Source organism: Notothenia coriiceps, unplaced genomic scaffold (assembly GCF_000735185.1).
Source record: "Notothenia coriiceps isolate Sejong01 unplaced genomic scaffold, NC01 NC01_scaffold00025352, whole genome shotgun sequence".
In the NCBI taxonomy this organism is placed as follows: Eukaryota; Metazoa; Chordata; class Actinopteri; order Perciformes; family Nototheniidae; genus Notothenia; species Notothenia coriiceps.
In genome coordinates this window covers 1-23,406 of record NW_011358053.1, presented here as the reverse complement: position 1 = coordinate 23,406, position 23,406 = coordinate 1, and the positions used below count along the sequence as shown (strand labels likewise).

At 42.8% G+C, this 23,406-nt stretch overlaps 2 protein-coding genes across 3 annotated transcripts; both read right to left on the bottom strand.

Moving 5' to 3' along the window:
* Window positions 1–1,324: 1,324 nt before the first annotated feature.
* ism1 (isthmin 1) lies at window positions 1,325–12,359 on the bottom strand. Of its 2 annotated transcripts, none has more exons than XM_010783531.1 (6): window positions 11,476–12,359; window positions 5,979–6,197; window positions 4,786–5,053; window positions 3,144–3,287; window positions 2,962–3,051; window positions 1,325–2,674 (listed from the first exon to the last, which is right to left on the bottom strand). In XM_010783531.1, exons 1-6 carry the CDS (start codon window positions 11,611–11,613, stop codon window positions 2,157–2,159), a joined length of 1,377 nt encoding a protein of 458 aa, XP_010781833.1. In that variant the 5' UTR covers window positions 11,614–12,359; the 3' UTR covers window positions 1,325–2,156. The 2 variants fall into 2 exon arrangements, with proteins under 2 accessions (XP_010781833.1, XP_010781834.1); XM_010783532.1 differs by having other exon boundaries at window positions 5,979–6,194.
* A 3,832-nt stretch (window positions 12,360–16,191) lies between these two features.
* LOC104956087 (serine palmitoyltransferase 3) lies at window positions 16,192–21,585 on the bottom strand. Its single transcript, XM_010783530.1, has 4 exons — window positions 21,435–21,585; window positions 18,496–18,631; window positions 17,032–17,161; window positions 16,192–16,941 (listed from the first exon to the last, which is right to left on the bottom strand). The coding sequence occupies exons 1-4, from the start codon at window positions 21,568–21,570 to the stop codon at window positions 16,828–16,830; spliced, it is 516 nt and encodes a 171-aa protein (XP_010781832.1). The 5' UTR covers window positions 21,571–21,585; the 3' UTR covers window positions 16,192–16,827.
* Window positions 21,586–23,406: the final 1,821 nt, after the last annotated feature.

The following is a 23,406-nucleotide window of genomic DNA, read 5'->3' as shown; positions in this document are numbered from 1 at the left end:
ACAAAAATAGAGGCAAAATACCAACAATCATATCTTGGTGATGCTTAATGAGCCCTTTCGGATCCTTGACAATATACCACTAATATGGTGCTTTGCATCCTTTGAAACATGCCAGAGTAGAGTACTGGAAATAGTAACACAAAAGCGAGGCCTCACTGACGCACCACAACCAACCAGTTTTCTCTGCACTCGCTTGTCTGACTCTACAGTATCTCTGCCCTCTCATACACGTTCCCACCTAATTACACTCAGTAATGAATCTATATCCCTACCTTCGCAATGGCACAGTAGGGAGGGGGGGATGAAATGAGAGATGAAAAGTGAGGACGGTGTACGAGTAATTGCCTGCTCTCGAGACACGTGGAGCCTGTCTGGAGAAGAGATACCATGGGCGGAGGGGGGGGGGGGGGGGGGGTGTCATCAATTTTAGCTTGGCTCTAATGCTTTAGAATAAAGACGAACACCTCGCTTTGATCTTCATGGCCTGTGCTGCAGACGGTCCGCAAAGATAACCATCTACGTCAGTTACTGTAATCTTAGCCTTGAACTATGCTTTTACTGGAGAGAGGGACTTAAAAAGAGAGTTTTACACACTGAGTGATAGCACAGAGTTTATCTACGTTTTAAAAGAACATATCTGCGTGATTTACAGTGAGGGTTTGAGTGCAGGTTGTTGCTAAAAGGCTGATTTTGAGATAAATGGAACGAAAGATGCGCATGGAGGAATTTTGTATGAATAGGGAAGCGACTAGGCGGTTGCAAGCAGTGCTTCTGGGGTGTGGAACGTGCTGGGGCCTGCTGCGTTATAAAGACAAGCCCTGCACCGCTGGCCGTACACAAGACTGCAGGAATGAGGGCACCATGAATGGCTTTCTCTGTGTGACAATGACTGCAGCACTCAGCGGAGAGGGAATGGTCAGAGGTCCTTGCTACCGACAGGCAGCAGTGTGTGTGTGTGTACACTGAAAAAAATTACCCAGGAATGTGAGGATACATGCCAAAGACAAAGAATTTGAGTCGCATTCAAGGGAACATTACCCTCCTCGCCCTCTGAAGAAATATCACAATCCCATCAAAAGACCTGGCCTCAGAGCCACACTGGATGGAACTAATGGAAGTCTTGTGCACTGGCTTAAGCCCGTGGAGGAGTTTGATCGATGAGATTTTTCATGCAGATGAATTTTCCTTCGACAGCAGGAGAGAAACCCAATAGCAGCTGATTAAACCTTGCCTGGAATAGTGTTAATGTACAAGCTACAAGTGATATTTTCCATGAAGATCATACACGCAGAGATTATTTTTTCTAGCAACACATTCATTGGGTTTTTCAAATTTATTTATAGATTTATATCTCAAAAAATCTTTCCATACAGTTGAATTTACACATTCTTTACGCTCAATTACGGTTTAATCCTTACTTGAGGCATGAATACTCACATTGATGCCACAGTTTGAGCAAGAGAGGAGCCTCAAGTAAGCATTCAGACATATGTGAATCGGAAACTCAGACACAGCTACAACTTAATAAATACTTTACAAAAATAATGCAGGCTTTTTACAATAAGGATCTGCCTCAGAGACACAAGGGACATGGTGGTAAATGTATGGTTTGAAAAGAGTGTGCATGCTATATAGACTCACAAGTTTACAATGGGAACCTGGATATTGTGGATGACAAACTGGGAGAAAATTAGATAACCCTGTTCTCTGCTACCCCCCCCCCCGAGCCCCCAACACATTCCTGAAGGATCTCATTATTCTATTACCACAGGCCTCTCAGATTCACCAAACATAAACAATCTATGGAGACGAACATGGACACAATCTAAACGAACATTCCTGGAATAATAATTTTCCCTTTTTAAGAATACAAACTTGGTTCTCCCTTTTAATAACCAGATCTGTGAGTGTTGTTAGTGGTGACGCAACTACTTCTTTTCAGAGGCATATTTTGTAAAAAAAACTAAAACGAGCAACGTCGTCTGACTGGTTTTGGTGAAGTCAAGAAAAGTTCTTTGTGAGCGAATAAGTGTTCTGACTGTACGGTTTTCCTTCCTCTTCAAAAAAGTCTTGTTCCTCAGAGCCTAAAAGTTCTTGTGTTATTGGATCTAAAACGGTAACATTGTTGAAGTTTAGCTGAACATTTTCGCAGCCGGCTAGAATTCCGTTGCTTCTTCAAACTGTTTGTAGTAGTCGTCGTCCTGAGGGTTGTCGGGACACTTCTGCCCGTTGTTTGGCGGCCTGGCTTGGTTGTAGCGGCTCCAGTCTCCTTTGCAGATGATCCAGGGCAGGATGTCCACCTTGTAGTGCAGGTCAGCTGAGAACTCTGTGCTGATGAGGTTGGGACTGCCGGCTCCTTTGCCGCGAGTGATGAGCTTCATGTTGTCGTCGTAGCAACAGTGCTGAGCTGCCAGCGTGGTGGACTCCAGTGTTAGCATGGAGCGGATGCAGTAACGGGCCGTGGGCTTGTAGATCTCCAGCTTCTCTTTTGGCCCGCTGGCATCTTTCCAACGGAAATCTCGCTGCGTGGGAACATCGTGTACGGCGGCGGTGCTGTACGCCACCTCAGTGGGGTAAGAGCAAGGGCAGCTGGGAAGGTCGTTTGCCACCTTGGTCATGTATTTCTTCAAGAAGTCGCTCTTGCAGTTCATCCATCGCTCGCAACTGTCTGTGTCTGCAAGAAATTAAGACACTATAAATACTCCTTCATAGCCTAAGAAGATGAAACTGTGAGAAGGTGATATATTTAACATAAAGGTTTGTTTTCACTGGGTTGGCTACGAGAAAGAAGAAAAAGAGGGCATGGGCATACTTTGCTCTTCCTGCCCTGCTGCTCATTTTCATCTCTGCCCAGTAAGTGTGTGCAGGAGCGCTGCTGCCAAAGTGATGAATCAACTTTGATAATGTAAGAACATTTAAGTTACAGAAAGTCTGCTAGGACAAGAGTAGGCAGAATCTTACCAACGCCAAAGAGCTCCGTGGCATTGAACTCATCGGTTCCAGCTAACAGGCTCACTTCAGTAGCTGCTGTCTTGAAGGCATCTTCAATACCTTTTAGAGAGATGAAAACACCATCAAAATGGATCCATAGAAGAAATCAACTTGAGGACTTACAAAATACCCTCCAATAATGCATTCTTTACCTGGGCAGTTGGGCATATCACAAGTTCTTGACTCAGTGGCTGTGCAGGCATAACCACATGACCTGGTTCTCTTCTGGTTGCCGTTCCCACAGGTGACGCTGCAGGCAGTCCAGTCACTCCAGTCCCCCTCTCCGTCCATATAGTCTGGATTCAAGAGAAAGAAAGAGAGAGATCTTTAGCTCTGATGCCGGCCACATGCTGAACTTACTCAGGCCTGTTAGCATGCCTCACTAATAATAAGTGGGGGGAGGACTTGAAAGGGGAAGTGGGGGAGCTCAAAGTTCTCTTTGACTTCGGCCCTCAAAAGCAGATACTACGCAAGCCTACACACACGCAGCAGCACACATGCGCTATGCTGTACATGGCATAGGGCACACTATGTGTCTTCAGTCAGTGAAGCAACGGTCAGGAATTCCATCAAAGCTACAGGGGATCCAAGAGGGAGTCCACAAATAGACTTTTTCTAAGTATCCTTGACACATTGGCAGCATCATACACCATTCAGTTGCTCTATCTGTGATTCATGGGTTGGAAAATGGGAAGTGAAATGGCAAGAAATCCTCTTTAACTCCAATTATCATTGAGCAGATCACTGTAATGGGTATACATGGAAACAGTTACATGAGACTCTACGATCACTACCACACACAAACACACACAACACACACATCTTGAAAGCAGCATTTTATCAATGAGGAGAATTAATGTGGGCATGCTGGGATGGAAGTATTTCTGGCCGGGGTCCAAACCTTCCTATACACCCCCCGCTGCCATCTGCCCCTCATTATGAGCATTTTGTATGAATAAAGGCCAGATAGTCATCTAGCGCTGAGCCCCTCCCACTTACATAGCCTATCCGTCCAATGAGCATGAGGCAGCTGGGACAAAAGTCACAATTTAGAAAAGGTAATAACAGTCCCCCAGCCTGGAGATGGGACTGAATTGAATACCAATGGCTTGTGATGGATGACCCTTGCTTGCAGAGTTATGATTATTAGGGTTAAAAAAATCATGATAAAAATGTCCTGTCCATTGTGTGGTATGATATAAATGATGAATGAGATCTTATCAGAGCAATAAGACAGAAACATTAAACATGGGCTATGGTTAGAAAGGAAAAGATTACAAAATCGCCTCCCTAACCGCTGTAGTGCAAGTGCAAGTTGATAAAATGACATTTTCCAAAGCATACGCATTCCTGTTCGACCATGTTGGTTTGGGCATGCTTCGACACGGGCCTGACGCATACAGTACGACGGTGAGTGTAAATTCTTCCTCAGCAGATTTATCAGTGGGGTTACTTTTGGAGAGTGTTGTGAGGATGGTGTGGCAGCCCTAACGGATCTTCTGGCCCCATTCCTCCAGCTGAACTTTGATGTAGCAAAGGCGTTTAAACTGTGTCACGTAGCTAACTCTGCACCACATCTCATAAAAAAGTGTTAAAGGCTTCAATCAGGGGCTCCCAAAGGCTCGCCTGGGAGGACTGCACTTATTATGGTGACAGCATAAATCAGCAAATCTGCAAATTACAGATTCCACATCAGACCAGAGCCATCTGCTCAAATAAGAGCCTATGGACCCGCTAAATATTCTGCCACGTGCATTGCGCACTCATTTCCTTGCACCTTCAAATCATTCTCACCATATTCAGTTTGAGCTTTGCTTCCACCCCCGGCTCCTCCTCTCCTGTCCCAGTCTGCAGGCGGCCTGAGGAAGTTGCTGTCCTCACGGTCGCTCCCGTAGGTGAGATCTTTCTCCTCCGTCTGATGGGTGGTGGAAGAGGAGGAGGGTGAAGAAGAGCGAGGCCACCAGTTTCTCCAGTTTGGAGAAGCCCAGTTTGGTTTGCTCTCCTTACGGAGGCCTTTCTCTGGCTCATGGCCCTCCAGTGCATCCACCACTTCAATGGTCACCTGTGTTAAAGAACAGAAGTAGATTTCAAGTGGATATTAAACACAAAGTCATCAAATAAGTTACTTGTTTTATTAAAAAAAAAAATCAGGAAAAGGCCTGTCTACATGTATCCAAAGTGTACCTCAAACTAAATATTTTTGAGAATGTTGATACATTTTGGGTCGATCCATTGCCGTGGGGGGACACTTTCAGATACCCCCATGCACAATATTACCCCCTCCCCCTTTCTGTCCTCACACATGTGCCTCCCAGATGAGGGGGGACCACCACCCCTGCCCCACAGTCACCCTCCCACCTCATGGGCTCTCTCCACCTAAACACAAAGTTCAAAGGGCTACTCAGCCTCCTCCAGACCATGAAAGCCAGATGAATCCCAGGATCAAAGACACCCAGCTCCTCCTCCCCCCCCCATCTCCAACAGCCTCACGCCCTTGCTCAATTGGTTGCTGCGCTCTCTTCCCACATCTTGAGATGTTAATACACTTTGTTTGTGCTCGGATTTAGCAGTGATGCTATCACAAATGGAAAGAACCCTCGCTGGATTAGACAGGAAAATGATTTAAACATGGCAGCGGTTAATCGGCCATCTGCACCTCTGAGGGACTTTATGGGTAAGGGAGCTTGCCACATATTAACATAAGCTGCCGTCTTTCTTCCTGCACATGGGTTAGTAGTAGTGAGGCATTGCTGGTTAGTGTCTGCTTTTCAGCTGTCATTATGATGGACGCGAGACCTCAGTGTAAGCTTCACTACGAGCCAGGAAGTGTGAAAGGGGGATAAGGAAGGGAAAGAAAAAGGGGGTAGTGATGTGCACCAACTGATTCCCCTCCTTCCTGTTTGCTCTTCCTGTCCTGTGTGGTTGAGTAGCCATGTCTTACGATTAAGTGAAAGCATCAAAGCAGGTGCACAGACACACATGGTCACCTGTATGTTGGGATTCTGGCCATTGATGTCTGCTTTGGAGAGGTCGGGGAAGTTGTGCAGGTCTAGGAGGAAGGCTCCAGGGCTGTCCCGGTGCACGTTGGTGCCCTGTGCCCAGGGGAGGGTGGCAGGCCGGTGGGCCAACCGGTGTTCTGTTCCAGACTTCCGGTCTTCAGGAGCCAGTTTGGCCGAAGAGCTGCTTTTTGCATTTATATTGTTCTGCTAAGGAGAGAAAGGGAGACTGTATGAATACATTAAAGGTCACCTATTATGCAAAATCCACGTTTTCATGTCTTTTATACACTGTGTAAAGAGATTCTGAAAGTTTCAGGAAAAAAGATTAGCTCTCTTTTTTTCCTGATCCATTCATATAAAAACCTGTCTGAAAAAGAGCTGATCAGATTTTGGCCACTTTATGATGTCATAACGATGTTTTGGCTTGTGTAACCATTAGCCAATCACCAACCAAAGTAACCCCCCCCCCCCACCACCTTATCACCTGAATCTCCTCCTTGAGCAGCATTGTGTTTTTTTAACCAAATATCTCACAGAGAGGCAGACAGAGAATCAGCACTTATGAAACAGGGCTGAAACAGAAGGGTATATGGGATGTACAATGCATGATCTGTTTGGTATTTCGAGGCCAAGCACTTCAGAGACAAGTTTTTTATATATCTGAGACCTATAATAAAGTAATGAAAAACATTATAATAGGGGACCTTTAATGTTTGTGCAATCAAAATATATGAGTATTTATAGAAAATACTTGTGTGGGAATGTTTATAGTAGGGAACCTGTCACTTGGCATCTACAGAGGCATCACCCTCAGCTACTTTAGAGGGATGTTGACAGAGGTTCATGTAGCCATGACCTCTGTCATATATCCTGTGGGCAGTGGACTCTGGAGCCCAGAAATAAGGAGCCACTGAAACAGTGGAACAAGCATCACTGAGTCTGTCTGCTTCCACCAAAATACAAAGTGTCTAGTCTAGAGCCTGCATTCAGAGCCAACGTCACAACTAGACAATATATTTTTCCTTTTTTAACTGAGAGAGATTGCTCCAGTTTTACGGTAGTTATATGATGTGGACATTTATAGCATGTCCTGGTGTTGCGTGGGAGAAAAAAGCATGCAAGACTGATGGGTTTCCTGCACTGTGGCCAAACAGGGAAACCTAAGCAAACATTACAAAATAATTACATCTGCCTTCTCTACGACAGAAAAACATTTAGTCTTGTGACAAGGGGGTTATAAATTCATCCCCAAAGGACAGTTGAGGACATATGGCCCCTGTCAGGTATGCACAGAAGGAACAATTATTCCTCAATTGGACAGACGGCCATAAGTAGTCGGCAATCATCCGTTCTCGGGTGGCAGAAAATAAGATCAAAGAAAGCCATCAATCATGTTTCCTTGTTTTCACACTTTTTTCTTAGCGTTTTTGTGGCTGGGCTGAGGCCTGAGAATATGGCAGCAGTGCTGTAGTGTTGCAGTGGCCAGTCACAGACAAAGTGTCAGCTCAGCCACATTGTGGTGGGCATAAAAGCCCCCAGTGGAGCTGTTTGTGTCCAGCCAAGGTGCACTCTGGGACAATATAGATGCTGTAAATGGAGCCACACAGCAAGGGAGGAAGGATTATAAATGTACAACTAACTTTTATTCAACCGCTGAGGGATCAGCGGCTGTACAGAAAGTCTTGTGGCATTGTGACTTTTTAGTGATTCTAGATTTCACAGATGCATTTCTACAAATGTAAAGACGTTCACATCATATATCTTAATGTACGCTACTGTCATAATTACAATGATTATACCATTGCTCATTACTCTCAGGAAGATATGCACTTTGTGTGTAGCCACCAAATAAAAAACAGAGAGAGTTTTAGATAAGATGATGAGTTTTTATGAGAACTTAGGTTTTAAATCATAACATTTAAAGATAATGATTCTGAAATGGCATATCCCGATAAAAACCACAAGTGTATTTTCCATAACCAAACAATTATGGCTGAATGCTCGGTATCGAAAGACATTCCTACTAAATAGTTTTTGCATCCGATATTGACTATTTATGTGAACATCACAGGACCCTCTCTGGTTCTATCACAAGTACTCAGGCTTTGAGATGCCCATGTGATAACCCCGTCTTTCAAGTTTCCAGCCTTCAGAAGTCACTCAGTCACTGTAACAGAGCTCCACTGACGGATCAGACTGTGAGTGTCAGACAACACTCACAGGTTCAATCACAATGTAAATACATCCGCACAATTGTAAAGATACCAAACAGGTGTGGTTGATTTCCTTTTGGTGGATCATATTTTGGATATCAGCTCCAGACCACACAAGTTGCTCTTCATGTTTAATGATGCTGATAATAGAACAGGGATTTCACAGCCACTGACGAAGGACAATTTCCTTTGTTTTCCCAAAAGTGGTTGTTGAATGAAGATTTGCTACGTCCTGCACGAGTTGGTTTATGAAAAGAAAGCAGATGCCACTACAAATGTGTCAGAATACACAAAGTGTTGTGACTTGAAACCCAGTCTCAGTGTTTGCAGGTATATTAATCCCTCATAATCCGGTTGAATCCTGTCTGGATTTTCTGTTATTTCATATTATGCTGTTTTACATATTAGGCGGATTTTAAATCCTGACACACATTTGGTTTGTTTAAAGTCAGATTTGTAAGCATTCTGATAAATCCCAGAGCAACACTTAAGGTGATGCTTCGCTGAGTGCTTGTAAACACATTGTTTATCAGTTTATGGGCAAATATTAGTAGTTTAACACTAATACAGTTTTATTTCTGATTCTTCTTGCAGAAGGGAGTGTAAGAATTCTTTATATGAGAGGATTGCTATTGTTTTATACAAAAATAGGGAATAAGAAGTGCTACAAGTTCTAAATATAGTCCTTAAGTAAAATCCTGTTGATAAAATCCTTGAGTGAAATTCCTAATAGGAACATTGGTAGATTGAATAGCTGAAAATGGTGATAATTAAGACAGAAAGGGGGGAAATCTAAGCACAAAAATGAAATTTTTATTGTCCTTATAACTGATTTTTGTTCTGTCTCAATCAGTTTTTCAGAAATAAGATTCAGGAGAATTAGCATAGTTTGAAATGATGGAAAGACTGAACAACATAGGAATTAGTCATCGGACAGGAATGGCCGTTGTGTATCAGTTGTGTAAATTCCTGATAATGTCAACATAAACACCTCTCTGTCTTTTCCAAGTGAATCTCAGCAGAGCCTTTTAACACAACGTAATGATACGGCCCAGACTCAAACAGTGCACAGGAGTTACCCATATTAATGTGAAAAAATCAGCAGAGTTGCCCTTTGATGGCGGGCTGCTCTATAGTCCCTATCACTCAACTGAGATCTCCCTCAACGAGGAACGTGCTTTAATTTGGAGATCAAAAGTGACACACCATTCCTCAGTTCATCTGGGGCCTCCCAGGATGTCACCCCCCACTCTCAAAAGCCATGAATGAACACTTGCACACACAAGCCACCCCCTCTCCCTTCCTCACAGTATCTCCTCTTCTTTTCCCGCTTCCCCTTTTTTCACTTTGTGAGGGCTGCTTAAAGGGGCATGACTCCATTTTCAATTGGGAGCAACTCAGGGGTCCTTCCCCCTGGGAGGCTGGCAGGAAATGAAGGCAGTGCACATTGTGCCAGATGCTTTTCAACACTACACTCATCTAGGTGGAAGAGAACACTATCCTTCCTCTGTCACACGACTCACTCTGGGATTACGTACGTGTTTATGTACTGAATCAAACTGAGATGGTACATGCCAGAGAGGAGCTCAGATTTAACCTGTTTCAATACGTATACAAAAGAAGAAAATACGCTCAAAAGCAGCTTAAGATACAGAAATACTGTTTTATTAAATATATAATTACACCCCCACTGTGGATGAAACTGCCTTCCTGGGTCAGTGATGATGATGATGTGCCGTGGACCAAATCATTTCCTGTCCCCACTACAGGTGCATGGAGCCGCATCCTGTCATTTGTGTTTTTGTGAATGGCATTTTAAATATGACACCTTGGAATGACAATACACCCCCTGGCCCATGACAAGCCCGGCTGAAAGATGACATCATCGTCTTCAGTGGCAGACCAGTGAAGCATATCTGCACAAAGTGGGAGCATTCATTAGCAAAATAAAAAAAAAACACATTCAGCTTTCTTCAACATGGGGCATGTGTTGCAGTGTTGGGCCCTTTTATCACAAGCCAGAATTTCTTTGTAAATGTAAACGAGTGACAAATGGGAAAGTGGGAAAATATTTGTTGCACCAATTCCCCAGGAGAAACTTTCCTCATCTTGTGACAAATATTCCACAAATTCCTGGAATATTTCTTCAGTTTTGCTTGCCCTAATATCCAACAGAACACAGGCTTGCTGTTGCATATAGGCAGGCAGGTCTACAGTGATAGTGAAGAGAAGAGAAATTACCCTCATCATCCTCTGTTAAAGTCAAAATTCTTTCCCTTCATTTCCACCAGCCCTAAAATAAAGAATTTATGAAGGGCATAAATACCCATTTATCACCAGGACTTGACGAAAGTATTTCAGTAGCATGCTAAATATACATCAAAGGCAGCTGAGGGATGCTAAACACTCTCTTAAAAATCCTGTTGATCCCAGACCTGACTTAACCCTCGAGTCAGGATTTGAGGCTCTGCTGGAGTCTGTGCTTTAAGCTGATGTTTAAAATGGCCAGTTAAACTGTTAAACCTGTCTTAAGTGGTGTCATGCTGACAAATGTGTCCCTTGTGAAATGTTGTTGTGGCACGTTCTAAACTGGACCACAACCCAACAACGTCCCATTAAAAGCTGTATTTTGTCTAAACTAAATCAAGTAAAAAATGTTACTTTATTTATATATATCATTCTATTTCATAGCTTTTCCTTTATATTGGGCATTAATATCTGATCTGCATATTTGGCTGTGTCAATATATGTTAGTATATTGCAGGCTCAAAGGAAACAAACAGGATTTAAGGCTTGATCTGGATCAGGGCAGAAGTCAGTCTGATGGCAGACTCTCCTCCAGTGGGGCATATTGGATGGGCACCCTGAGGGGTTCAGCTCTGACCTCATCAACTGAAAGCTTGGATGACAATGATGAGCCCATGATGACAGAGAAGTGCCTGCAGCTAGCATTTAACCCACGACTAAAGGGAGGTGCGTCTGGAGGAGGGGGCTGATCTCTGACCCTGCCTCATCTCCCATCCCTCTGCTGGCTCCCTGCCATTCCCGGGGGACACCCCAGGGAGACCACAATCGTATGTAGGCTATGTCAACAAGAGACTCACATAGTTCCTGAGGAATGGAGGCTATAGTTTACCTGGGCTCCAATGCGCCTTTATCAAACCATCTGTGACCCAATGAGCCCCCTTAATGTAGATATCCTCTTTTGTATCAAAATCCCCTAAAGAAATCTTCCATCTAAGCACTAGGCCTACACTATCAGTTTTCCTCACCTCTGTAAGTGCTGTGTCCTGATCCAGGCTCAGAGTCTCGTTTCCCTGTGGCAGCGGGATGCTCCGCAGTACCGTGATGTGCAAGGTGAGGAGAAGTAGTCCCAGGAGGAGCAGCACTTCCGCCGCCAGACGCACCATCCTTTTGACGCGGCCGCTCTTAGGAGCCTGCGGTGTGGTCGGAGCTCCCACTCCGCCTCCTCCCGGTGCAGAGACCCCAATCTCCGGATCCGCCGGGGACGAGGAGCCGCAACACCACTTCGGAGCCACTTCGGGAATCAGAATTGCAAAGTTGAAGGGAAAAGGTTCGGAGGAGGGGGCAGTCGAATACTTCTGGAAGTAGTATATTGAAGACTAATTTGGATCCAGTTGGATTTTAAACTTGTCTTGAATCAAGATTGATCTTCTTTTACTGATTGTTCCTATACTTTCATCTAAATATAGTATAAGGTATTGCACTGATATGCCAGGAGTAGCCTACTGCAGGGCTGGTCCTGCGCGCAGCACTAACACGTTCCCCTCTTGTTGCTCCCTCGTCAGATCTCCAAAGCTCAGGAAACTTGCAGCCCAGTTGCCCCGTGGTGTCCCCGCCACATTCTCAGCCTCACACTTCACTTTTCCTCACTTCCTCTCCAGCTACTTTGCGCATTTCTTGATATGTCCTCATTGTGCGCTTTCCTATGTTATACGACGACACTACCTTTGGAGAAAAGAGTGCAGGTAGTTAAATATATCTTCCCAGTTAGGTGGAGTTCTGTCCTCTTCAGAAACAGCATTCATCCATTATGCTGCGGATGGAGCCAACCTAAATGAAGACACGGGCTGGCGTGCGTCTCTAACGAGTCCTGTTGGAGGAAAAAAGTCAAACCATAGCAAACTACGGCTTACTAAAACACACGCTGTTGTTGATGTGCGCTCTTGAGGTGGTTTTATACTATACGCCCCTGTGCAGGCGCCCTCCCCCTGGTTAACTCTTTCGCCCCTCTCCTCCCCAAACGGTTGTCCGGCCAGGTTTAACACCATATTCTTGTTTGGAAACAACCAAAAGTCACATAAAGCTTATTTTCCAGCATACAGATGTGATTACTATAAATCATTCATAGTCAGGACCAAGCTGATATGGATTTATGTTTAAAATCTACAAAATATCTTGGCAGAGTATAAGAACTATAATTATAATTAGTCCCACAATGGGGAAATTAACATTTTTACAGCAAAAGTGCAGAGCAAAGAGGAAACATTCATACATAGGCATGACATATTCATGTTAGCAATTACACAAATTTACAAAAAGTATCCAGATGGACAAAACTTCCTCGTGTTATTGGGGGACATTTCAATACGCATTCGATCACGTATATTTATAGTAATTACGTTATCCAAACACACTTTTTTTATATAACAAAAAAGCCTCTACACAGGCACATGAAACATCCTAAAGTATCCTTGGTGGTCCCCGGAGGCGCACTGGACACACAGGCGCGTCACAGCGCGAGGGAAGAGACCCGGAGGCGCGTGACAGGAGGTCTGCCTCTCCTGTGGACATGTGTGCTGCAGCAGCCTCGTCCCAGGCTTTGATTAAAACGCTCATACGGAAGGTGCTGTAACACTTCGCTTAAGCGAGACAAATGGTGCGTAATGTGATTAGCCCTTGTGAGACTTTTTATTGTCCGCTTCAAAGGACAGGTCGCCGTGTCAAATTATGCACCAAGCGGGGATGCTGCTGCTCCAGCATGGGTGACAGTTCACTGAGCCCCGGAGGCACGGGGGAGACCGCGGTGCATCTAATGTCGTTTGTCACCTTTGAAGTCGACACATTCAGTTTGGGCACAAGTGGAACAATAATGTTACTGACGATGACGAACACGATCTCATTACTGTTATGGATTGTTTGACAGTGTGGTAACAGCTTTCATAAAACCATTTAAACGTATATTGTTTTGTTTCCTTTCTATGCAGGCATTATCCTTGATGGTGGTGCCAAATGGCGCGTAACGCATGCACAGCTCAAGACAGTGGAACAGCAGAGCCAAAACGTCCCCCAAATTACTGTTAAATATTAACATGAAAAAAACAAGTACACTTAAACATGATTGAACTTATTCTTAAATAATACTGTTTTAAATGTATTGAATACAAGCATAAATCTCGACAAAGGGTCATCATATATTTGTTTTACAGCTCTTGTTGTCATGAGTCTTAAGGGGTGATTCTGAGACTTTTGGTAAACTCATGCTCAATGTACATCTGATGCCCATGTGTGCACAGTGAGTACATCTGGTCTGAGTGGCAGCTAACTTATTATCCTTAAGAATGCCAGCGGAGTAACTGGCAGCAGATAATGATGTGCAGAAATGAGCAATGCAACATCTTTGATCACTGATATCACCCAAATATCATATTTCGTCCAGTACCGTATTCCCATACATCACAAATAAACTGAACTATGTCACAAATATCTGATAAGATCAAACATCTGAATAGATCGAAAGAAAATAAACGTAATTGTCATCTGCATTAATGAAACACACCACCCCGGCCCACTTCATTATGCTCAAGTGGTTCCCAGTATACAGCTTTGCTGCAGTCTTACTCATAGTCCAGCATAGCTGTCTAAACCATGTAAATCTGCTCTTTGTCTGCTTCACTTCAAAAATCCCTTTCCAGAATAGAAAAATCTCTTGTCTAAATGGAAAACAGAGAGCTGAGAGAATAGCTTGCCTGCTTTGGACACAGTGGTGGACATCAAAGGCGTAGCAGAGGATCCCCCTTCAGAATAGCAGCTACATGCCATTCCAATAAGTGCAATGTATTTGGATCTGCAGTTCAAAAGGGGCTGGTGCAGGCAGGTCTCTGGGGCCCTGCCACCAGTAGTCAGGCTGCACAGATGTTTCGAATGCCAGCGCAGACCATTTGCCACTTCTGTTGAAGCTGAGGGCAGTTAGAAGTGACTGGAGGGAAGTTTGGCAACACACGAGCTTCCCACCTTTCCTCAAAGTCAAACTGAATTACCATACTCTGTCACTTTGCTTCATAGGCTAGATGGACACCTGTGGCGTTTGTCCATTCAAGGTGTCATTAGTATCTTTAATCATGCTGCAGATAATTGTAATGAGAGGAACATTTTAAATTGTGTTTGCCAGTCTTTCTAATAAATTCTTATGTCTAATATGTAGAGCTTTTTGTCTCTGTAACTTATATATTTTATAAGTTGTTTTAAAAATAAGTCAAAAATATAAATACAAATGAAACAGTTTAACTGAGAGCGTGTAATGGATGTTACAGATATGACCAAATATGTCAGTTCTGTCTGCTTTTCTCTCGAAAGGAAACAATGATACACACATGTTAATGGTTATTACATTATTCTTATTGAAATAAGATTATATAAAGCTTTCATTAGCTGAATCATACAAAAATACTAAAAAAACATGTTAAATACTGACTGAAGCAAATACTTTTCATTTTTTTTAAAGCGACCCATATGATCATTTCCTCTGGCATAATTTAATTCTAAAATATTGCAATCCCAGAACAAGCATACTTTCTGCTCTGCGTTTGAACAAAAATGTTGCTGGTAAATCTCAACAAGTTAAAGTTTGCCTCCCAGCATAATCACAGTGTAGCTTAGTATTTGAGCACTGCATGTCTGTGACGCACTGAGTTTTGTCCGAGTATGAATTCAAGCTTTTAAGTTTCTCTTTACACACATCTGTCTTCCGCTGTAAACCCGCAATGAATTTCAGAATGTCCGCATTTAGACTAAAGGTGAAAGTAAACACAAATTAATACCAGACATCCCGAGGACTTCAATGCAACATTAGGAGGCCACCTTTTCCCATCTCCTCCAGATCTTTATGGAACTGTACATTGGGATGACATCACAGATTAGAGGATTAATAAAACTGTTTTCTATTGTTTCTGGCTATAGAAGCCAGATGTAAATATTCACTTACAAGACGGCGTGGTCTAGCGTGGAGCGTCACGGTTTTATCCTCTACAGGAAAATATCTGTTCTATGTCTATGTTTGTCATCTAGTTTGTTTTCCCCCAAGGATTGCATATTGCATTATAATTCCACATTGTGTCATCACTATGTTGTTTATGGGAAGGAAAAGAATCACAAACATGGTAATGTCCCGAGGGCAAACAAGTGTCGACTAGACCCAATCTGACACATTGTGAAAACACATTTATCATCCATCTATAATCCTTCCTGTGATAATCAAATGATTACCCCATACCACGAGAATTTAGAGTTCAGGGCTAATTGCTAGGTTAGGTTTCTGTTGGCTCAGGTGCTGCATACTCTGCATGCTTACCTTCACAACTGTTACTCAGTCTGTATGAAAGAGCACAGCCAGTCTTTAAAACATCAACAATTAGGCTGTTAAGACTGTGAATATGTGCAGTCTCGCCACAAAACAGGCCATAACACCTTTTTTATTCTGCACCTTTGTTTTTAAGATTTAACTCGGTAGTTAAGTAATTGCTGCATGATCAATTATTTACAGGAAGGTTATCATTTACTGTGGAGATGAAAGTGGTGTAAACGTTTTTATATTCCTCATATTTTTCTAAATCAGTTCAGCCTTGTTTAGTGTAAACAGTCATATGTCTGGCATTTAAAACAGTATAAAAGGGAAGGTTCAAGAATTTACGTAGCCTGTCATCCGCATCATTAATCAACCTTTCTGTTTCCAAAACACATTCAGGAAGTTTTTAAGTGCAGTATTTGTGTTTTATTAGGACAAATACAAATCAGCAGAAGTAGACCACATGGGAAATTTCAAGTCACAAATGCCTTTTCCAATTTCAATACCTACTACTTCATGTTAGGTTAGAAAATGATCTTTTTTTTTGTAGAGACTGCATCGTTTTTTAAATAATAACCACCATGATGTTTAGTTATGAGAAGCAAAAAATGCTTCCATAAAAAGTTCTCAACGTCTTAATATAGGCGGGAGAAAAAAGGTGTAAAAAGAGCTGCTGAAATATATTGAACTAACCATATGTTTTTTGACTCAATATAAAAAGCTAATAACTCTAAATATTTTACACCATACCTGAGACCAATCCAGCAATGGATGTGCAAATTTTTTTTCTCAAATATACATATATTAGGAAATAAGGTATTTCAATAGTTCATATAGAGTACCATGTTAAGAAGCACAAATAAATGTTCTGTTTGATCACAATGTTTAACCAACATATACAAAGCAGCTGCTTAACATTTGGCCCTTGTTCTGCCGTGAGACATGGGTGTTACTCTACGTTGTGTGTTTATAGGTCTGCTGTTGCGTGGGCACTTAGACTTTGTCTTGACACTGTGAAATGAAGGTGTCAAAGGTCATATCAGCTGCTCTGCTCCAGCCCTGTCTCATCATGGAGGTCAGGACGGGACGAATGCTTCCGTCGTGAGAACTTCAGGCAGAAGAGGTCTCCCACCTCGTTCATGTGGTGCAGCACCTGAGGACAGAGGAAGAGTCTCAGAACATGTGTGTACTGTATGTTTGATTCAGTTAAAACAACACCTAAGCCTCAGAAATGTTAGTGCACCTGGTTCAGCATTTCTCTGGTGTGCGCTGCAGACAGACAGAAGCGAGCTCGGGCCTCTGTGATCGGCGTGGCTGGAAATCCAACGACAACTACACCAATTTTTCTCTCCAGCATTTCTCGAGCAAAAGCCCTGTTCAAAAAGCAAAAAAAAAAACATACATTTTTATATATTTTTATACTAAGGTGAGTTCGCAAAATGATTGTTGATGACAAGGTTTTGACTAAGTATTTATCTGACTTAGGTAAACTTTGTTAACTGTTTTGATTAAAATTACTGAATTATACTTTTCTTAAAATCGAATTTCCCATTACACATATAGCATGATGATTGTTTCTTTTGTTTATGTCTTTTGTGATTTATATACTGCTTTGCTTATAGAGAGCAATTGACCAAAGAACGGAGTCAGGTCAAAATGGACATTTATCATCTACCAAATACTTACTAACTTATCACATTCATAACATTTTTAAGGTTTGAAGTCCTCAAAATATGCAGTCGACCAACAAGCCACCTCAGAATGAATGAGTAATTGCCGCTTTGACTTATGATATTGAGAACTATGAGGAATGTCGCTTCTTCGAGCCGCTCATAGTCCTCAGTTATGCAGTTGGGATGTGTGGTATCTATCATTTTAAAGGAACACATAAATAACTAAGTTTAAGGGCCAGGATCAGCATATTTCTGACGACTTTTATTTTAATGAGTCCAAATAGCAATACCACTTCATTTTGTGGCAGTGGACAGTTTGGAGAATTCAAACCGTGAAATGTGCTCTAAAAATGATTAACTGAAACTGACACCGCACACTTTGACAGTTTTGTAGATGATTCCTGATGTGAATGCAGTGCTTTGTACAGATGCTTGTACAGAACCTCATCTCACATCAGGATCTTTATATCTACTACATATCAATAAGACAATCTAAATGACAGGAATTAGATTCCCTTATATAGTAGAGTATTTAGAGACTGACATGTCTCATAAACCCATGTCAGTGCTTTCACAATACGAAAGTTGTTGATGTTTTATACAATTCTAAAATCCCCCAAATCAACAGTGTAATTATTTAAGAAATGTCTGTTTCCCAAAATAATATTTAAGGGTAATACTGGTGAAAATAAACTATTTTGAAATCCAGAAGTTACTCATTATAGCAATTATTGGCCTTCTCGTGTATATTAAATGGTGAATGGCATTGAAAGACACTTTATACCCAATTTATTATACCTGAGTGGCTCAAACCACCCTGCGTTTTATACCTAATCAATAACCGATGTGGCCTCTTAAGTGGTTACAGAACCCTACACTGATTCATGGAAACTCTGCAGTGTACGGCTGCCATCCACATCCTTCAGAGATGATACACGGTGAGCTAATATTTACTGGTTCAAATTAGTCCCTGCAAAATGGAACGGACATCCCGATAATCTTACTCTCCAAATGTTTTTGGTGAATGTACTTACACCACTTTGCCGGGCATGTAGAGCAGGATTGGGACCACAGGTGAGTCTTCATGGCCGTAGATGATGAAGCCCATCTCCTTCAGCCTGGCTCTGAAGTATTTGGTGTTCTCTGCCAGTTGGCGGATCCTTCTAATGCCTGATTAAAACAAAGAAACCACCAGATGTATGTGAATATGTGATTTTCTTCCACTTTCCCCTGCAGTAAGGGACATCACCTGTCAGTACGAGCTAACGTCGTCTCCACGGTGCCATCTCATCCTGAGTCATGCACCTCCGCCTGGGCCATTCCAGCCTCCACTATGAACTCATAATTAGAACTCAGTCGCGGCAGCAGATGGTTCAGTTTTGTCTATCTGACGGCATGGTATGCGGCAAAATGAGGGTTTGCAAATTGGATACGATGAATTTCACACAATACGAGTCACTGTGGACTTCCACTGGAATATAGCCATGATTGAAAGAAAGTACAAATAATCCTGAGGTATCACATGTATTTCAGGTCAATGTATTGTAAAACAAATCAAAGGCAGGCGAGGCGAGCTGCCCTGATAACCCCCTGTGTTTCCAAATGATGTGAATCACGGGGGGGGGCTGGTGCTATGTGGCTGAAGCAGAGTTTGGCATGGCTCAGACTTGGAACACAGCTCTGTTTCCCTCTGATTACCTGGGAACAGATTGGCAGTTATTTTATGGGGTTGTAAGAGAGCACTTTAAATCCCCTTATCTCAGCAGAGAGAGCGAGAGGAAGGGAAAAAACACAACATTCAGGCATCTGCCAAGAAAGCACGGGCCCCATTTTGTAAATTGTTCCTCTCTGCTTAAATAGAGGGCATGGAGGTCAAAAACCTACTGCCAGACTCAGAAATGGTATGAGTAGGTGAGAATGTGTGGATGTTGCTTTCAGTCTGGGTTTTTTCTTGTTTCAGAGCTGTGTGCTTCAAAGTGTGAAATTCAACATCAGCGAGAAAGACGAGGGGGGGCAGAGAGGACGGAGAGAAAGAGTAATGAAAACGTCTCAGGCGTAGTGATGTGACAGATGTTTGAGTTGCACTGTTTGCTGTGTTCCCTGTCCTCTAGATTAGAACAGGGGGCGCCAGTGGGGTCACTCAAAGTTTGAGGCTAACAGGATTTTTTTTTTAAGTTTCATCTTTTAAAAAAAAAAAATTATGTTATTAATAACTGCATATCTATCAATCTGTGTCCTTTGATGCCAATCTTTTTATATTTTTAGTTTTTGAATCACACGACCGCCCTTCAAGCCAATCAGAATCGAGCTGCCGCTACTGTGAGTGAAAATCTGCTCAGCCTATGGAGCAAGTGAGAGCTAGTGAATGTTTCGCTCTGCAGCTGGATAAGAGCACGGATGTAGCAAATGTCGCAGAATTGCTTGCATACATCAGATTTATTTCATTAGACAACTTTGTTGAGGAAATATTATTTTGCAAAGCACTGGAAGGTAGGACCACATGAAGAGACATTTTCCAAGTTTTAGATGAGTACATCATCTCAAATGGACTTGACTGGTCTCGTTGTGTGGGTGTGTGTTCAGACGGGGCAGTGGGGCATTGACAGGCAAAGAAAGCGGAGTGACAGCTTCGATCAGGCAGAAGGCCCCAAATGTAGTGGCAACGCACTGCATGTTCCATCGGGAGGCACTTGTACACATCATTTAAAAAAAAAATTGCAACAGGGGGGTCCCCGCCAGAGGATAATGCTATATGGGGGTCCTTGGCATGGCAAAGTTTGGGAACCCCTGCTCTAGAAGACAGGTCAAGACTTATTTTTCAACAACAGCTTTTTTGCTGGGCTACGTCATGTCTGGTTCAGAGCCAGATGAGAAAGTTACTCATCTCTGCATGAAGCTGCCATGCACCTCAACTGTAGGACAACAGGCTATAGTCTTATAGTGATTAACCCATTACAGCAGCATAAAACAGACATGTTGCATCATCTCAAATCATGGTTCTGCGCTACTTTAATATGAAAAGTTATACAAAGAGAGAGTTGCTGCCTCAGAAACTTGCCAATCTAAAAAGTGTAATTGTAAAAGAAAATAATTCTATATAGGCTAACTGGTGATTTTTGCGGTTTAAAAACGATTACAGGCCATTAGCAGCAATATTTATATTTAAAAAAGGTTTTTGGATGGACATGATACGTGATTTTCTCTTTGCTTAGCCCAAAATTGAGCTCAGACCCTTGAAGTAAAAAAGCTAGTTATAATTGTTTCTATGGTTACCTCCACTGCTAGCTTGCGCCGCTATACAGCTGTGATCTGATTGGTTGCCCGTCAAAAGGTCAGTAGTAATGAGGTCAAAGTTGAAATAATTTAAACTTTGAGCGCAGCATTCGGCGAAGATTTCTCGATAGAAACACAAGGGGAACGTAAAGCAATGTTTCCGCTATTCATGTGAATGCAGCATTAGAAGAGAAGACTCTCGATTCCTACATGAACTACAATAACTTCAGAAGAGTTGCTGTGGCAGTAATGTGACTGCTCTGGTAATAACTACTTCCCTGCCCAGTGTCAGATGCCATTACAGCAGAAACTTCTCAGAGGTACAGTGTTCCTCACAACACACAGATGAAAATGATTTCCTCCACGGTAGGGTCACGTGCGCTCAGTGACTGCACGTCCCCCCCCTCTTTCTACCACAGCAGACCCCTGTAATTGCTTCCACGTTTTTTGACCAAGCAGCTGTTTGTCTTTTCCTGCAGGTCTGGCCCTACTCGTAATGTGTCCATTGGTACCGTCCTCTGGATTTGGTTTGCTTTTGTTTCCATAAAAAAAGATATTAAGGTGTAAAGAATGTTATAAGCCAGACATAATATTTGTCTGTGTGAAGAACATTAGTTTTGACGAGCATGTGGATAATGAGGGAATGAGAAATTGAGGGCGACGTTCACAGGAGAGAGCCGCAATGAACTCAGACACTCACCCTCTGTGCTCCCGTTATTTCCCATGATGCACTTCATGGCACGTAGGATCTGCTCGGTGACAGGAGGGGACAAGGAAGTGGCGTATACTGCACTGTGGGACTGACAGCGCAGGTAGTCCACCAGCTCCTGCAACATAGGACACAATATAGAAGACATTAGGAAAAAAACATTTATGTCTTTACAGAAATACACTGCTCATTTCAGATGCCATATAACCAGAAGTGTGGCCCTGCACTTTTATTTGAGCGCCACTAGAGCGAGCTCATGTATAGTCAACACCTGAAAATCAATTAAAATACCTCGAGTCAGTTCTCTGTGTTTATGACTGTCTTGGCATTGGCTGTAAAGAAGCTCTGGAGCCTTTCCCGCTCTCCCCTCTGTGGTAGCCAGAACACTCATTTGAGAAAGAACCGACGCTGAGAGGAGCCAGAATGAGGACTGCCGTGCTCATTATTCCTAAATGTCAGCAGGAGATTAATTCTGCTAGTGGTTGTCAAGAGAGGAGCAGGATTCAGGAAGCTGATTGGGCCTTGGGTCCCCAGAGCACGTGTGTGTAAGTGGTCTGAGGCTGGGAGGGGGGCCTGAGCTGTGATGGGCTGCTGCTCAGTGGCTGTCGATGGCCAGCGGGTGCGGGGTGATGACACGTGGCCGGAGATGCTGTCTGGCCACCATTTCCACTAACAGCCATCTGTCCCCACTGGGCGGCGGCTGCGGCTTCCTCACACACATGAGGGGAGGGGATTTTAGGGGAAATGCTCAAATGTAGGATAAGAACCCTGACACAACCTGACATCTGTTTTTGTTTAAGGCAGGGGATTTTCGCTGCTTTAGGGCCCCCGCAGGATTTTGGTGCGACCAAGATAAACCAGTTAAGAGAACATGTCCGAAATCCATCTCACAAAGTGTTTCCGAAGCCACAAGGTGGCCGCAGTACTGATGTGGTGGTATGTGTCCACAGAGTAGAAGTAGTAGTGCCAGAACATCGCACACACTTACATGATTCCTAAACGGGTGTATTTAATAACCTAATGACTAGTGATGGGAATTCCGGCTCTTTTTAGTGAGCCGGATCATTTGGCTCGGCTCACCAAGAAGAGCCGGCTCTTTCAGCTCCCAAACTGCATTTCATTTGACCACATATACCTTTTATAATTCAATCAAATGTAGCCCTGTTTTGACTAATGATTTATATGTGTACACATACATCACTTAAATGATTCAATACCTCCTTTGTACTGAAGTATTCAAAAGTAAAAATGACATGTTTAATATGAATGATTTGCTGTGGCCAATTGTTTTCATTGCATTTACAGACCCTTGTAACTCTCTGATACCACCCCATGAATGCACCGACTTGCTTGTAGAACCACGGTACACAAAACAGATAGCAACACCTATAAAAACTATTTTAAAAAAGGGGCTAATGTATCGACATTTTAAAATTATATTTAAAGAAAAGGCCGATTCTGTGAGCTGCAGCTGACCACGCCCCCCTGCAGGAGAGAGGAGCGTGCTCTGAGATCAGCTGCTGGGCTGTCAGAAGAGGGGGAGAAAAAGAGATCTCCCTCCTCCGTGTTTTATTCTTATAGAAGTAAGAAGAGAAGTAACGGGGCAGAAACCCTCCTTTTTAAGCAGCGGTCCAGACATAGACATCAAACGGCGACCCATATTCAGTTGATATTTACTTTGGCATTAGGGCAGGGATATCTAGATACTTTCCAAGGTTTGACATAATGAATTGTGCTACTTTTAAAGCAAGCAACGATGTTTTCAAATCTGTAATCAAAAAGCTCCTCAAAAACGCTATCGAAGCATTTCCTGCCGTTGTCCTGACTATTTTTCTTTAGCGGATACATGTCAATTTAAATAAATACATACAACTATTTTTTAAATCAATAAAATCATTTTCTAAATCCATAAAAGCATTTCAATTAATACTGGGAGTCATGTCGTTACTTTGTTGAGAATGTG